At 35.7% G+C, this 17907-nt stretch overlaps 1 protein-coding gene and 1 long non-coding RNA gene across 2 annotated transcripts; one reads left to right on the top strand and one right to left on the bottom strand.

Annotated features, from left to right (window-relative positions):
- Positions 1–4997: 4997 nt before the first annotated feature.
- LOC126765506 (uncharacterized) lies at positions 4998–9687 on the bottom strand. Its single transcript, XR_007668475.1, has 3 exons — positions 9588–9687; positions 5531–5726; positions 4998–5464 (listed from the first exon to the last, which is right to left on the bottom strand). It is a non-coding gene; the product is annotated as an uncharacterized LOC126765506 (long non-coding RNA).
- A 6696-nt stretch (positions 9688–16383) lies between these two features.
- On the top strand, positions 16384–17678 carry LOC126765335 (uncharacterized). The gene is made up of 5 exons (XM_050483060.1): positions 16384–16410; positions 16602–16791; positions 16846–17165; positions 17264–17319; positions 17377–17678. Exons 2-5 carry the CDS (start codon positions 16679–16681, stop codon positions 17578–17580), a joined length of 693 nt encoding a protein of 230 aa, XP_050339017.1. The 5' UTR covers positions 16384–16410; positions 16602–16678; the 3' UTR covers positions 17581–17678.
- The last annotated feature ends 229 nt before the right edge of the window (positions 17679–17907 follow it).

The following is a 17907-nucleotide window of genomic DNA, read 5'->3' as shown; positions in this document are numbered from 1 at the left end:
ATTATCTCGTAGGGCAGACCTCCAGTGTCTATTACCGTGTTTTTATGCAATTTTTGTCGTACAAATGATTGTTGCTCAGCATTATGGCAGCCGGTGAATACATCAGTAGCTATTGAGACTGTTTTATTCTCTGCAGAATTAAGAATTGTCAAATTGTATTCGTTTACAGCATTATTTGTCAAATATAGCCGAATTCCATGTGGACAAAGACGATCTGCTTCCTCTCTTGTATAAAAACGAGATTCGATTAGGTGTATCTGTTCTTGATCCAATTCTTCGCCATTTCCAATTTTAGTTAATAAAGAGGAGAAATCAGCATTCGCTTGTCTCATGACTTTATCCAATTCATAGAACTTCAAGTCACGCCAAAGTGTTGGTGCTGCTATGCGTCGTTTTGTTGCTTGATAGATAGGTGTAGCACACACTGGAGGTAACTGATGCAAATCACAAATCACCTATGAAAATGATATCCATTCCTCCAAAATTATCTCGAAAATTTCCTGTTATTTGTTTTAACCGTGCGTCAATTTGAGACAGCAATTCCGCTCCTACCATACTGACCTCATCGATGAGTATAACTTGGACGTATTTGAAGAGCATTCTGTACTGTTGAGCCACTTCAATTGATAATGGTAATAGTTTGGAAAGGGATATTTTCAATGCAGTGTGGATTGTCGTACCATCAATTGCTAATGCAGCCTTTCCTGTTGATGCACATGCGATGTAAGCATTGCAAAAACCATCATTATCTCTGAAGCGGTTGTAAATTTCCATGAGGAGTCTAATGAGGAATGTCTTCCCACATCCTGCTGGCCCAGTGAAGAAAACTTGGAGTGGTGATCGGTTTGATGAGAGGAGATTAGCAATCACATGCATCAGGAGTGCTTTCTGCCTCTGATTGGCCATTCTCATTAGTTCATAAAATTGTTCATTAGACATTAAATTATCCCTCTTCTTTGCGATAGCACCCAGTTTGTTAAGTGTTGCTAACCGCAGATCGTCGTTCATTATGTGGTCAGCGTTATACAATTCTTGAAAAGGATTTGCTTCAGGAAAAAGGCGACCAACGTTGTCTCCTTCAGCATCATCATCTTGATTTAATTCATCTTCACGACACAACTCTCGGCATATCTCGATGGTTTTCTGGATATCTAAATTCGATGAGAATTCTTTATGTCGCTCCAAAATCAACATTTCGTTGTCGTCGTAAATCTGTATGAATTTAGTTTCTGCAAGAATTTCATTTTCTTCGTCTCGGAATGGAGTATACAAAGTCACCATTTCCCGTTTGTATTCATTGAAATCATCAGCCATGTCGTAGTTTCTGTACCGAATAATCCGAGGTCCTTTCCTTCGTGTCCAATTCCCCTGATTATTCAGTGTATAATGAGCAACAAACTGGGCCAAATTGACATCTTCTAGCTCTTCAGGTCTCTTTTCGTACTTGTCAAACCAATTTTCTTTCCATATGTTTGTTGCATCATCATCAGCATCCATTTCATTGAGTTCTTTCTGAGTTTTTCGAATTCTTTGTCTTTCGATCGGCCATATTGTTGAAATATAGGTAACAACTGAAGAAGACTTTGACATCGGTTCACGCAGAAGGTACCATGCAGCTTCCTGACTGGTAATTTCGACAGTATTTAGCATGTCAACGCTCATTTTCCTAGTAATTTCGACAATATCGAACTCTGGATGTTCATCCATTATTTCAGTGATGTTACGTTGGAGATTGCTAATTCCACGGTTCGTTTTATTGACGTATTCCACTACGTATGCAGCACATGAGTATTCTTCGGTGATAAATTGCACATCCATGTTTGATTTCAAAATATTGAAAATGAATGGGTTGAATGGATTATGCCACTTTTCCATGGGTTGACGTTTAAGAAATACTCTGGGACGATTGATGCCAGCTCGAAGCACATTCATGTAGTAATCATCTGATAGTATTCCATTTCCCTGATAGAAACTATCAATATCAGCATAGTCATTGTTCTCTAAGTTTGTTCTTATCGTGTTGTAATGTTGTTTATACGTGTGGAATCCTGGTTCTTTTTTCTGCATTGGTGTCAGTATAGTTGTGTATCTGCATGGCATGAATGGAGCTTCAAATCTGCATTTTTGATGAGCGTTCGCAGCTATTTTTTTGTAACATGTGAACGTGTGCTTATGTGTCTGTAGTTTGATGTTCCCCGACGATTCTGAAGTGGCCACTGATATCAATGTATCAACTAGTTCAATAGCTTTTAGTCGGTCAGCACCTACTGGATCCGCTGGAGCATTCTCAAGCCATAGCAGAATGTGTGCATGGGGCTCCCACGATGCTGGAATTCAATTCTTTTAAAATAATGAACAACACGATATTTCCCGAAGGGAGAAGACTTTTTGGACTGAAGTATGTTCATTATAACATTGATGAGCTTATTAAAATAGATGGCACATGTTACAGCATCTTCATTGATGAGTGTGCTCTTTTCAATATAATAGAGTTCCTGAACATCTTGTTCTGTAATTTCTGCTCCATTATTCTTCAATTTATATAATAATTGTAATAATGAGGGCCAACCAACTTCATTAGCACTCATAGTTAGGAATAACGTGGGTTTTCCGAGTTGTCTGATCATTGCGAATAAGTCTCTCTTTCTTTCAGCCCAATACCAAGTCGAGTTAGGGATACAACGTAGAAAAGCCAAGTTGCTTTCTATACAATGATTTATATACTCCTCTGATTGAATTTGTTCACGTGTAATTTTTGTGTCTTTACCTACGTGTTTAAAAGCAATGGATAGACTGTCACGAACTCTAAACCTCATAATTTTCATTGGCATATAGAGTAAATGATGAGGTGTAACCCCACGTCGATCAGATCTCCTTAGCTCACTGGTAGCCATCATGAATGGAGTCACGTTGAGATCTTCACTAAAGCGCCGGAATTGTCCGAGATAGATAGTAGGGAAAGATAACTCTTCTGCATGCTCATCAAATAATAGACTGTGAGGGACATTCATTTCTCCAGGAGCAATCCTCAAATATTTATCGTCATTCCAGAGTAATGTGTATTGCTGAGCGAACAGGCTCTCCTCCATGGGGATGTCTTCACTCAGTTCATCTATAGGTATCTGATGAACGACACAATCCTCATTAAAGAAAGATTCATCAACTTTGATGTCGTACAGTTGATACAATGGACTCGGTACTAAGCATCTTAGCCATATTTTAATATTTCTCTTGTTTATTAAACCTGTCAAGTAGCTTGATCGATGAATTTTTTTTCTCTTGATATGAACGTAAACACAGTGATCGTCGTCAATGTTCCTGGGCAAGTGATTGACCATTGTATTGACATCCACTGGAACATTGATCACCTGCCCCAAAATTCCAAATTGTCCATGCACATGACGCAATCTGCGAATTTGCATAAATGGAATTCTAGGAGAAATGAGTCTCTCGGACACTAAATCTAACTTCGGAAGATGTGCAGGGATCGGGGGATATACAAAGCCATTCAATTTCGACAATGTTGGAATTTTGTCTCTCCTCAAAGCCTGGCGACAGCTGGTGCATGCCAGCTCATTATTACTTCTGAATTCTGGAAATTTTTGTTGAATACGAATTTCATTTTCAACGGATAGAGTCTTCAAGTCATTTTTAAACCATAATATATCACATACACAACACGTAAAACCGAATGGATTATTTATAAAATCACGGTGAAAGTTCTTATGTGCAGTTTTAAACTTATTAAAGTCTGAATATTGTAATCGATCACCACTATGTACATCACAATCAGGAGGAGGATGAGTCGAAGTCGTTGCTAATAGTTCATTCTCTGGATTATTTACACTATCGTCCACACTGTCACGTAAGAGGTTAGCACGTGTTTGCCTCCGTTCCCTGCTATCTCGTTCAATTTCAGTTCTACTTTTTTTCCGTTTTCTATTCTGATCAATTCCTTCACTCGCCCGTTTTTTCTCCCGTCACGTTTTTGTCCTTTCTGCACCCGACTTCGGCATATTTGCACAAAACTCTCGATTTAAGTAATGAGAGTTCTCTGGTGTAACGAATCTAAGTTCAATTTATTCCAGTCCGACGGAAAATCGTATGTAAGAAATGAACCCCAGGCACACTGCAAAACAGTAAAACACGGTGGTGGATCTGTTATTGTTTGGGGAGCCTTTTCCTCTCGTGATGTTGGCCCAATTGTGGGTGTTCAGGGGATGGACAAAAATCAATATAAAAGCATTCTGGAGAATTTAATGGAACCATTTTCCTTAGAGAATATGCCAATCCATTACATTTTCCAGCACGATAATGACCCAAAACACACTTCAAGGTCAAGGTTCAAATATTGATGTTTTGAATTGGCCTCCGCAAAAACCTGATCTCAATCCAATTGAAAACTTATGGGCAATTGTGAAACGAGATCTTAAGCACAAAAAAACCGCGAAATAATGACGAATTGTAAAATATGCCAACAATTAATTCAAAATTTACCGCGAAGGCTAGACAGTGTTGTTAAAAATAAGGTGTATCCAACAAAATACTAAAAACTTTTACAGTTTTTTCAATTTTATATAAATATTTTTCAGTTGTTACTGTCGTTTCTAATTATATGACCAAACTGAATTTGGTGTTCTTTGTGTTTACCTCATTTTCTTAAAAATATAATTAATGTTGTTGTTTTTTTATGTAAAATTCAAATAAAATGTGTTACTTTGTTAATTCCGATTTACATTTTTAATGTGGCAATCTAAATTTTTAAAATAAATTAAGAAAACTATATGCAGCAAAGTCGTTTCTAATTATAAGACCACCCCTGTACTCGTGGCCACGCAAACCTTGCCACTATATTTTCTTCTATTTTTTTCCGTCTTCTTCGTTCGTTCGGATTTTTTTCAGTTTGGCTTTTTTAATGTTTTTAGTAAACAGAAGTAAACTAAATTATATTATCTAATTATAATTATAGTTTTTAATTTATAACGTGTAATAAGTAAAATACAAATTAGCTTTTCTGTGCTTACACAAAAGCAATAAAATAAAATATTAATTTCAATTATAGTGTAAATGAAATTAAATGACTGAAAAAAAAATTAAGAAGGTGTAGTGGTAAGGTTTGCGTGGTGTATATAAGTAAATAGATAAAAGCTGTAATATAATATTAATAAAAGAATTTTGGGTAAAATCAATCATTTACAATTGTTATATGGAAATTCCTTTTGTACTTAGAATTGGTTATATTTATGTACTACTTATAGCCACATTCCTGCAAAATTACTATCCTTATTTTACATTAACGTAAATTATTAAATAAATAACGTTATTAAAGTCTTACTTTCGCACAATTATCTTAAATAAGTATAATATTATGTAGTACATGCTCACATCGATGATTGTATCGAATCCTAGTCATTGAATGGGCAATGTTTTACAAACGGCATGTCGATGCAGTAGCAACCTCGCGCTGTGTTTGAAAAATAATTAACATGTTTAAATGTGTATTAAAAGTAAAAATTCATTCAATTCATACTCGTCAGGGGCATCATTGCCAATATTATATTCTTTCGTTTGTGTAACAACTCCAAAAGGATTTTTAGCACTAACCGGAATATGTTGAGACCCTTCTTTACAGCCATTTGGGCAGGAAACGCCAACAAATTTTTTATGTTTGAACATAGCACTGGCGAGGAAGCAAATACTTAAAAAATGCGAACAACGGGACCGTCCTAGGGAATAGAATTTAAAATTAAAAAAATTGAATATTTTCACTATAGTATATGATGACTAAGCTAAAATAAAATTCGATTATTGTATTAAATTTTTCTACAGTTTTAAAAATACTCCAATTGAACAAAAGTTTCTGCACATTTTCAACGATATTTGTACGCTTTGAAAAAGTGTGTTGTAATGTTATAATTAACTTTCAACTATCCTACGTAAAGATTAATTTTTATACTTCGCTGTTAGAGAATAAAACAAATTATTATTACCGAAAATCGCCTTCAGTGTTTTTTTTAATATTTCCAATTGAGATTTATACACTGTTGAATGAACTTGAACCAATTATAGAAGCATTTTTTGCCACTGGGATTAAGGCATCTACATACATATAAAGCGTGCGTTCTGGACGCATTGACCACGGTTTCAGGTGTCGAAAAACGTCGACCTTTTATTTTACTTTACAATAATAAAAGTCATTCGGAGGCAAGTCAGGACTACCACTATGAGCAAAAAATAATAAAACTTTGTTCATAATTTTAAAATTCTTAATTTATTCTTCAAAATCTATGTCGTCCACATCAAAGTAGTCTCCATTGGCCGCAATACAATTCTGCCAACATTTTTTCCAATCCTCGACTTGATTTTGCTGAATAGCCAGAAGTCACACGGAGCTAAATCAGGTGAATACGGTGGAACAGTTGGCGAAAAACTAACGAAGAATCAATGCAGTATGCGACGGTGCATTATCGTGGTGCAAAAATCAAGAGTTAACGGCTCATAATTCCGATCACTTCGTACGAATATCTTCGCGCACACTACGCATAACACTCATATAGTATTGCCGATCAGAAGGAATTCGGAGTGCATCACACCTCGGTAATCGATGAAAACTGTTAACATAGCCTTGATTCTCATATAGTATTGCCGATCGGAAGGAATTCGGTGTGCATCACACCTCGATAATCGATGAAAACTGTTAACATATGTAGCCTTGATTCTTGACCTGTTTTACGTGTTTTTTTCCAAGACTCATCGCCAGTAATAATACGACTTTTCTTAGACCCAAATGATCATTCACAATAGTTTCCACTGATCCTTCCGATATTCCAACGATGCCAGTTGATCGTCGATTCTCAAGCACCAATTCCTTTATTTTATTGACTTCTTGATCATCGGTTGATGTTGATGCCCGTCCTGGACGTGGTTCGTCGTCAACGCTTTCGTGACCCCCTTTTGAATAATTAGTTCTAATCAAACCACTTGCTCGCGCACAAACAATTATCACCGAAAACTTTTCCAATATTCTGAACGTTTCGGCATCAGAAATTTGATTCCGCACCCAAAAAAATGGAACGTCTTTGTTGAATAATTTCGCTCATCATAAAAATCGTCGAATTTAGCTTCTTCAGAAAGACAGGCGTATACTAAACACTAATGATTAATTATGCCTTTTTTTTCAATGAAGGGCTTGGGCTTGGCGCAGTTGATTCTTTTTTCGATCCAGTGTTTATCCCGGTAGGAATGGACTCTAAAATAATTCAAATATATTTGTTATTTACTGTTTTGATTAATAAACTAGTTATGTTCTTACCAATAAAGGTAAGTTATAGTTTGCACGGCCGGACAGACAGATGGTTACCCGGATTTCAACTTGTCTCGTCCTCCTGATCATTTGTATACATATGTACATACATATATACATATACAGCCGTGGTCACGCAATTAGAACACTTAGTCATAGGAAGCAATAAGAGCTAATACAATTGACAAACATCTTTAAAAGAGTAAAAAGAGCTTAAAATATGATTACTTGTTTATTAATTTATCCATTTAAGTAGAAATAGCAAAGAGAAATTCACGAATAATTGGTATTTATTGAAAAACTTGAACTCCCTCTAAAATGCTTGGTCACTCAAATAGCACATTTTACCAAACCTGCAAAATTCATGTGAAATTAGTGAAATTGAATCAACGATTTGGTGCCTTAATATGCTTACGTGTCTAACACTTGGTTCTATATTCCAGATTTTCAATTATAGCATCACATCCGCATACCATATTTTCTACAAGCTTCTCGCAGCTCTTCTTTGGGATGGAGTACCAAGCTTCCTTAATACCTTCCCATAAATCCTCAAAATTTGTAAAATTTTTAGGAGCAATTTTAAGGTTAACATCGCTACATAAGTTTTCTATTGGATTAAGGTCAGGGCTTAACGCTGGCTAATCCAAAACATTTATTTTTTCTTTTTTAAGCCAGTCCTTTGTGATTTTGGCTGTGTGCTCTCAACAAATAGGATGGGCAACGGGAAAACAGACAAACTTCGTTTTACACATCCGTGCCTATATTTTCGTTTCGTCTGCGCGCCTAAGCGCCACATCGTCATCAAGTTTACACCCTTTTTACGATACAGTGTTCAAACGCTTTTACGTTATATTGGATCAGACGTGATCCTTAAATTTCGACAACAATTCGTTCCGACAACCGTCGCGCGCTGCAATCAACCTTCACTTCCACAGCTAATACGACTCGCTACGACACACATGGGAGCATTTGGTCTCAAAAACCGGACAAAATTTATTAAAGTGATTTTATGAATGAAAATTAATAAAAATGCATGATTTAATATAATAATGCAATATATTATAATAAAACAAGTAAGAAAAGACTAAGTTCGGGTGCAACCGAACATTTTATATTGAATATATTTGAGAAGGGTGCCGACCAGATTTTATCTATTTTTGCTCATCCCACTTACTACTAATATGCCAACATACTCAAAAAAATGTTACCTCGGTTTCATTTAGGTATCTTACATACAATCAGCAATCATATGGAGCAAGGTCAAGTGGATGCCCGAAAATCTTGGTAATAGTTGTATAGGTGGGGGTTGTGTTGGAGGCGTAAGTTTTCGCACAATTGTTTCTATTTTAGGCGCAAAGATACCCTGTTATGAATAAAATATGTCCTGCAATTTTCATTGAGACTTGACTCAAATATTGGCGGATATATCCAACATAAAGTGACCTAAAAGTTCTAAAATCTTTATATTAGGTATATGGGAGCTCAGGAAAGTATTGACTCGATTCAACCCATTTTTGACACAATGAAATACTATTGTCAGAAAAGGATTTTGTGTGAATTTCAATTTTATATCTCACACATTGAACGATATTTTCGGTCAAACTAAGTTAACTATTGGTATCGGGCCCACATATTCGGTACCTAAAGGCTTGAACAGTTTTTGTTGGATTTAGACAATTATTGGTCAAAAGGTGGCTTACTTTAAGGGAATTATCACCGCAAAATTTTATTTCGTTATACTAATTAGTTCTTTATTTGTATACTTGAAAATGAAAGAATCAAATGGAATTTTAAATTGTGTTATATGAGACGTAGGCGTGGTTGTAGTCCGATTGCGTTCATTTTCATAGAGTTACGCTTCAAATTTTGTCGAAATCGGTCAGTCGGGTCCCGAGATATGGGATTTCACCAGAAAGTGATCGGTGCCACGCCCATTGTCCAATTTTCACACCGGCTCCGATAGAGCCCCTTATACTATCTATATACGTAGAATAATTTAGCAGGATTTCAGTATTTAATTAAAAAAAAATAAAGCAGTACTCATTTTATGCAACTGACCAACTTTTTTTAACGCACTTTTTTATATGTTAAGTAGAAACCATGTAGTTTACTAAGAAAAATAATTCATAGGTCGACCTCGCCCGACACTATAACAAAAAAACTAATTTCTAAAGAATTTAAAAAAAAATAGTTTTTTGATGATTTATTGTTTTTCCCAAAAAAAAAAAAACAACATAATACTTTATCTAAATTAATCTTTATATTATTATTATTAAATACATACCATGTTGTTCAGAATCCATAAAAAATATTTTCCAGAATTCACTTCACGCAACACAAAAAACCACTTGCAATTTCGAGAACAATAGAGAGTTTCCCGAATAAGCACGTGCGTTCTGAACGAAGTCTAGGTTCTGACTACTTGTGTGGCAATATAGCGAGCTGAAGGTCATTCATTTACTCGGTTCATTGTAGAACGGTTACTTAGGTTTGATTAGCATCGCTGAAGTTTGTAATTTTCATTTTTGTCCGGTTTTTGAAGGAAAATGCTTCTATGTGCGACACCTCGTTCAACGGACCCGTTTATCAACAATAAGGGTGTAAGTAAGTTTATTAATCAAAACAGTAAATAACAAATATATTTGAATTATTTTAGAGTCCATTCCTACCGGGATAAACGCTGGATCGCCAAAGGATCAACTGCGCCAACCCCAAGCCCTTCAGTGTAAAAAAATCCATAATAAAAAAATATTTAGCAAATAAGGAAAATAAATAATTAGTAAATAAGAATAATAAATGTAAGATAACTTCTAAGGACGAAGATAGTATATAAGAAAAGTAGGAAATAAGGAAATAAATTAAACAAGCAAGGAAGGCTAAGTTAGGGTGTCACCGAACATTTTATACTCTCGCATGATAAAGTGATAATCGAGATTTCATTATTCGTCATTTACATATTTTTCAAATACTGTATTTGTGTAAAGTTTTATTCCGCTATCACCATTGGTACCTAATGTATATATTATACAGAGAAGGCATCAGATGGAATTCAAAATAGCGTTATATTGGAAGAAGGCGTGGTTGTGAACCGATTTCACCCATATTTCGTACATGTCATCAGGGTGTTAAGAAAATATTATATATTCATTGAAATCGGTCTAGTAGTTCCTGAGATATGGTTTTTGGTCCATAAGTGGGCGACGCCACGCCCATTTTCAATTTTTAAAAAAAGCCCGGCTGCACCTTCCTTCTGTCATTTCTTTCGTAAAATTTAGTGTTTCTGACGTTTTTTGTTAGTCGGTTAACGCACTTTTAGTGATTTTCAACATAACCTTTGTATGGGAGGTGGGCGTGGTTATTATCCGATTTCTTCCATTTTTGAACTGGCTATGGAAATGCTTGAAAGAAACGACTCTATAGAGTGTGGTTGACATAGCTATAGTAGTTTCCGAGATATATACAAAAAACTTAGTAGGGGGCAGGGTCACGCCCACTTTTCCAAAAGAATTATGTCCAAATATGCCACTCTCTAATGCGATCCTTTGTGCCAAATTTCACTTTAATATCTTTATTTATGGCTTAGTTATGACACTTTATAGGTTTTCGGTTTTCGCCATTTTGTGGGCGTGGCAGTGGGCCGATTTTGCCCATCTTCGAACTTAATCTTCTTATGGAGCCAAGGAATACGTGTACCAAGTTTCATCATGATATCTCAACTTTTACTCAAGTTACAGCTTGCACGGACGGACGGACAGACGGACGGACGGACAGACAGACATCCGGATTTCAACTCTACTCGTCACCCTGATCACTTTGGTATATATAACCCTATATCTGACTCTTTTAGTTTTAGGACTTACAAACAACCGTTATGTGAACAAAACTATAATACTCTCCTTGGCAACTTTGTTGCGAGAGTATAAAAATGTTGTATATGTCGGAGCGCGTATGCTTGTATTTTGTGTGTCACTGTAACTGCGTATGGCAGAGTTTTTGAAGGCAACTGCGTGTGCCAGAGTGTTATTTGAAATTGGCGACGCATAGCCGGCATATATTGCGGTACTTTGGACTGTAAATGCGCAAAAAAGCATAGTAGAAGGAATGGCGAAACTGTTCGTCTGATCGTATTCTGCGAATAGAGAGGCAGATCCGTTAGGTACTTTTAGAGTAATGAAGGAGTGCGCAACAATTAGGCGCTGTGTCCTCGCAGAATCAGTTCGAAAAGTCTAAAAGTGACATCGATAGGAACAGAACTTACTAGGGGTATTCGCTTGCTCTTGCAAGATTGCAGATTGCAAAAGTACTTAACCGAAATATACAAGGGCACGAGAGCACCCATTGCAGAATCTAGTGATATATGAACGGCTGATTCGGTCAATTTATTGTGAATGACTATTATGCATGGCTATTGTGAATTGGCGCACCTTCTGCATACATTTTTAACAAAAAAACTGTAACAAATCTTTATAATTTAAATAGAAATTATAAAATCTATTTAAAACTTACCTTCCTGAACTATTTAACGACGTAATATGTCTTTATGTAAAATGACAGCTAAAACAGGGTTGCAATTATATTTTTGCGTGACATTGCACGCAAATATTGTACATGGGTTTTGGTCTGACATATTTTACAGCCATTGCAAATAATTTTCTGCGTGTGTTTGTTGTTGTGCCGGTTCACCAAGAGGAAATATATGCAATTCTTGCACCGTGCAAAGGGTTTTGCAAGAGCAAGAGAATACACCTACTGTGCTTTAGTAATAAAAAGTATAAAGTGAAGTTTTTGTTCTATAGTAGAATAAAAGTGTAAAGTGCTAAATAATTGGATCGTCTACGAACAAAATCCCCCAAGTACATGAATTTAATAAATAAGTATATTGCTTTATATTTAATAAACATTGTTTTTATTTTTTGTAGTTTTAGAATTAATGAAACCGCTAACGATTTTGAATTAGTCAAATCAGTGGCCATTTTGAATTAATGAAAACGCTAGCGATTTCTGTATGATTGGTCATGCATAGGGATGCAAACATCGTGAAATGAAACATCGATGGTTCGATGTATCGATGTTTCTTCAAACAACATCGAAATCAAAAACATCGGCTGAAACATCGATGTATCGAAACATCGATGGATTTTTGAACTTTTTTAACGTATTTTATTAGTGAGCATAAAAAGCTACGCCTTTATTTGATACATATTTTAGCTACCCATTAAAACCTTTTCCCAATGAATAAAAGATATAAATAGTTTTTGAACAAACAACAAATTATTTATTTAAAACAGAATTTAAAAATAACAATTTGGAAAGTCTTTTCCCTGTCAAGCGATTTCTTTGTTGTGTGATCGTTGCTCCAGCTTTAGAAAACAGTCGTTCACTAGGGACTGAAGTGGCCACAATGGATAAATATTAGGAAGCTTGTTTATACAATTCAGGAAATACATTTTTCATATCATCCCACATTTCTGTTGGATTCTGATTGATAGAAGCAACAGCTAATCCAAGATACATTTGCACTTCAACTTCCGTTGTTGTAATAGCAGATAAATTGGAAAACTTACATTTCATATTTTGGTGGGCCAACTGTTTATGATGGCTCCAAATATCAAACGTGTTTTCCGTTGCACACTCATCCGAAGATTCCGACGTACTAACGCCATTATTTGCATCCTTTATGAAATTATTTAAATACAAAATTGTTTTTAGCCAGTTCATCTTTAAAGTGCAGAAATTTTAATCCCGGATCCAATACAGTAGCCAACGCCAGAACTGAATTAAATTCAAGTTTGCCAAATCTCTTATTCATGTTCTTTTGCAGTTCACTTTTTAGCTCCCTACAATAGCGTCTTGAGCTGAAATTTTTGTCAGAGCTTCAGTTAAAGAGCTTACTAAAGGTATAACCTTGCTAATGGTAACGTAGGTATCAGCCGAAATCTCCCTGGTCACAGTTTCAAAACCATTTAATAATTCAATCACCTCCTTAATTTTATTCAGCTCGTAGGCATTAACCATAGAGGGTACTTCTGGGCGAGTGGGCAGTACTTCACTTAAAATAGGGGCTAACTGGACAAATCTTTCTAACATATAAAAACATGAATTCCATCGCGTTCTTACGTCAAGAATCATTTTCTTGGTATTACTTGTATCGGGTGATTTTTTAAGAGCTTGATAACTTTTTAAAAAAAAAAACGCATAAAATTTGCAAAATCTCATCGGTTCTTTATTTGAAACGTTAGATTGGTTCATGACATTTACTTTTTGAAGATAATTTCATTTAAATGTTGACCGCGGCTGCGTCTTAGGTGGTCCATTCGGAAAGTCCAATTTTGGGCAACTTTTTCGAGCATTTCGGCCGGAATAGCCCGAATTTCTTCGGAAATGTTGTCTTCCAAAGCTGGAATAGTTGCTGGCTTATTTCTGTAGACTTTAGACTTGACGTAGCCCCACAAAAAATAGTCTAAAGGCGTTAAATCGCATGATCTTGGTGGCCAACTGCCCATGCATCCCGAAAAATGCACTGTTTGGTGTGGTTTGTACGGTGGTGGAATCATTGGACCGTATTTTTTCAAAGATGCTGTTGGACGCAACGTTACGGTGAATGGCGATCGCTATCGTTCGATGCTAACAAACTTTTTGTTGCCAAAAATGGAAGAACTGAACTTGGTTGACATGTGGTTTCAACAAGATGGCGCTACATGCCACACAGCTCGCGATTCTATGGCCATTTTGAGGGAAAACTTCGGAGAACAATTCATCTCAAGAAATGGACCCGTAAGTTGGCCACCAAGATCATGCGATTTAACGCCTTTAGACTATTTTTTGTGGGGCTACGTCAAGTCTAAAGTCTACAGAAATAAGCCAGCAACTATTCCAGCTTTGGAAGACAACATTTCCGAAAAATTCGGGCTATTCCGGCCGAAATGCTCGAAAAAGTTGCCCAAAATTGGACTTTCCGAATGGACCACCTAAGGCGCAGCCGCGGTCAACATTTAAATGAAATTATCTTCAAAAAGTAAATGTCATGAACCAATCTAACGTTTCAAATAAAGAACCGATGAGATTTTGCAAATTTTATGCGTTTTTTTTTTAAAAAAAAGTTATCAAGCTCTTAAAAAATCACCCGATAGAAGCCCCACTGTCTATTTGTTTCTTTCGCAATTTATCACTGGCATTAACACTTCTTTTAAAAACTTAACAATGTCGCGCACCTTAGTTATCAAAGCCGATACTTCCGTAGACTTTTTTATTGCGTTATAACCAAATTAAGCGTGTGTGCGAAGCAGGGTATTATTTTTTTTCGCCAAACAAGCTTCTATTTAATTTCATCATGGTTGAATCATTATCAGTTACACAAGCAGAAACTTTATTTATGGAAACGTTCCACTCGTTGAAAAGTTTAAACATAGTTTCTTCTAAATAAGCTGCTGTATGACTTTCGTGTAGTTCGATTACTCCTAACGTCCCACTCAACAAACGTAAATTGTTCAAAAAATGAATTGTTACCCCAAGGAACGACTGATTATTCATTATCTCCGTCCATATATCATACGTTAGGCAATAACTGTCGCACTTACGAATATACTCTTTGAAAATTGAAGACAGCGCTTCATATTTTTCATTCACTCGTAATTTTATTGTTTTTCTACTTGGAACTTTAAAAAGCGGAACCAGTTCTTTCATCATCTGCAGAAAACCTTTTCCTTCTACGTTGGAAAATGGCTTGTTGTCTATTATGATGGACAACAAGCCATTTTCCAACGTAGAAGGAAAAGGTATTTCACAATTGCTTCAGTAATTTTCCTTGATTTAGGGCCATCTTGATAAGAAATACTTTTGACCTGCTCAAAAAAGTCTTTCACATTTGCAGTACTTACGGAGTACATGTACTAGGAGACGATTCAATACATTCAGTCTTCTTATTACTATTGTCGGATAACTCACTTGACGCTGTCGTCCCAGCGGTTGGTGATATGTTAATTATTTCAGAAATTTTTCGCTGTTTTGGTTCCGAGTGCGGCGTAGTTTTGGAGGATCATTCTGCATTATCAACTTGATCGAGTAATACCTTTTTATGTACATTCTCAACGTGACAGCGAAGATTCGACGTGTTACCTGTTGTTTTTAATTTCTTGTTGCAGAGTTTGCATGTGGCGGAAGCATCTGAATTTCTTATAAAGAAGCTCCAGACCTTGCTTTTTAATTTTGAAGGCAGCATTTTGAAAATCTGAAATATTATGTACCTATTTAAACGTCTAACGCAATTATTTACATATATTTTATATTCACTACACCTGTAACAAATTTGTGATTGACAACAGATGAATTCGCAACAAAACTTATATTAAACGCTCAAAAACAACTTCTAACACACATAACACGAAATAGACTGTCACACAAAATGTATTTTCGATTTTTTGTAAAACTTATTTCGCATTAATTCATAAGCGAATTCTCAGTATTATTCAAGTGCACATTCAACCAACGAATTCTCCGTATTTTACAACAAAACACATGACAGTTTGCTAAAGCGTTTCGAAGCTGATGTTTTCGCATTAATACCGAGAAAAAGTGCTGCAAAGATGTGGAGTAAAATTTGAAAAACCATCGACATAAAACATCGATCCAGGCAACATCGATGTATCGATGGTTTTAGAATCACAACATCGATGTTTCAGAAACATCGATCCATCGTTTGCATCCCTAGTCATGCAGCGTACCGCTCAATTACTCTCGTAGGACATTTCGTTAGTGACATCCTTACATATATAACTTTACGATTAATTGTGCTCTTCTTTCTCTCAAATTTAGCTATTTGGCAAATTAAACTTATTTATATAGTACATAGGAAATTACCTTGAATTTTATAATTTAGGATAAAAGTATTTATTTTACAATTCAACAAAAATTTCGTACGTTTACTTCTATGATTATTACGGATATGCTCATTTTTAATGCTTGTTATTATCACATTTAATTCTTATCAGTAAATCATTTAACTTAATATTTGATTTGTTTAGTTTAAGATTGCTATTTTCAAAAAAATTTACATATAATAAATATTGGAATTTTACAGAGTACATTACTATCACAAAAATTACATACAAGTATGTATATTCTGGATCAGGGGTCGAATCGTTACATCCGTGCACGGATCGGCAAACATACGAAAGAAAATTACGTGATACGTCAATCGTATGTGACGATTGGCATTATGACATACGATAGCAAACGGATCGTAATATGTTTTCAATTCACAATAGTTTTTAAATTCCACATTGCTTTGGATCTATTTTAGGTCACAATAGATATGGAACTGTCAAAACTGTTGCAAAATATTCTGTTAGTTTAAATATCAAGTGGTTGAATATCAGGATGGATCCGACTTTGTTTTTTTATTTGAGCTCTAGTGAGAGTGATGGGGATGAAAAAATAGTGCGGAGGCAACTAAGAAATCGGAGCAATCCTTTGGCACTGCCGAATACAGCGTAGGTATATAAAAAATAAATCATGAAACCTCATTAACGAAGTTTTCTTTGCAGATTTTTAAAACGATTTCGTCTAACTAAAGAGGCTTTTGAATATGTCCTAAATAATATATGTTTAACGCAATCTGACGTCAGAGCAGTGCCTCCAGTGCTACAATTAGCAACCACGCTCTCACATTTGGCTAGCGGTGGATACCAGCACAGTGTAGGCAGTGACTATTTCATTGGGATTTGTCAAAGCACTATTTCGAAGCTGGCATCCCATGTGCTTAAAGAAATGGAAACGAAGTTGTGTCCACAGTTTATACGGTTTACACCAGAGGATTCCCTTACGTGTAAAGAGTGGTTTGTGCACAAATATAAAATTCCTGGAGGTAAATATACACTGAAAATAGTAATATTACTAAATATAAAGAATTTTTATTTATTGGGTGTGTTGATGGTACCCACACCGGCTTACAAAAACCCACAGTAAACGAGCACATGTACTTCTATAGAAAAGGCTACCACAGTATCAACGCTATGATAGTAAGTTGCTATTATAATATATTTCTTGAATATTTTGAATAAATTTTGTATTGTCAGATATCACTTACAAAATTATGGCTATTAACTGTCAATACGGTGGTGCAGCCTACGACTCATTTGATTGGAAACACTCGGACCAGAGAAGGGGGAATGTTTAGTTTAGTATCTCATTTTGAAGAGGTTTTTCGCAAAGGGGGAGGGGGCTGGGGGCTTGCTAAACCGCCCCCCCCCCCTTTGAAAGGTAATGAATGGAGCTTTTGAATAATAGCACCCTTTCCCCCCTAGGACCACGGGGGGCTCTAGGGTAGCCTCCTGAAAATGGTGTAAAATCGTAGTTTTTCCATACAATTTATGTATTTTTACGCATAGAGTGACTCCATGTTTAGTATTTTTAATATTTCAATGAATTAAAGTGGAAATCCACTTTATTTAAATAATAAAAACACTAAAAATTAAAAATTGTATATATATCGGTAATAATGCATAAGTACCAAGATAACCCAACCAACCATTTATACAAGACCCCCTAAATAATAAAATTGGGTTTTCATTTGTATGTTTTAGGTTTTTTATTTTGTGTTATACACA

This window comes from Bactrocera neohumeralis, unplaced genomic scaffold, assembly GCF_024586455.1.
Source record: "Bactrocera neohumeralis isolate Rockhampton unplaced genomic scaffold, APGP_CSIRO_Bneo_wtdbg2-racon-allhic-juicebox.fasta_v2 cluster10, whole genome shotgun sequence".
Classification (NCBI taxonomy): Eukaryota; Metazoa; Arthropoda; class Insecta; order Diptera; family Tephritidae; genus Bactrocera; species Bactrocera neohumeralis.
This window is presented reverse-complemented; position numbering and strand designations above follow the sequence as displayed.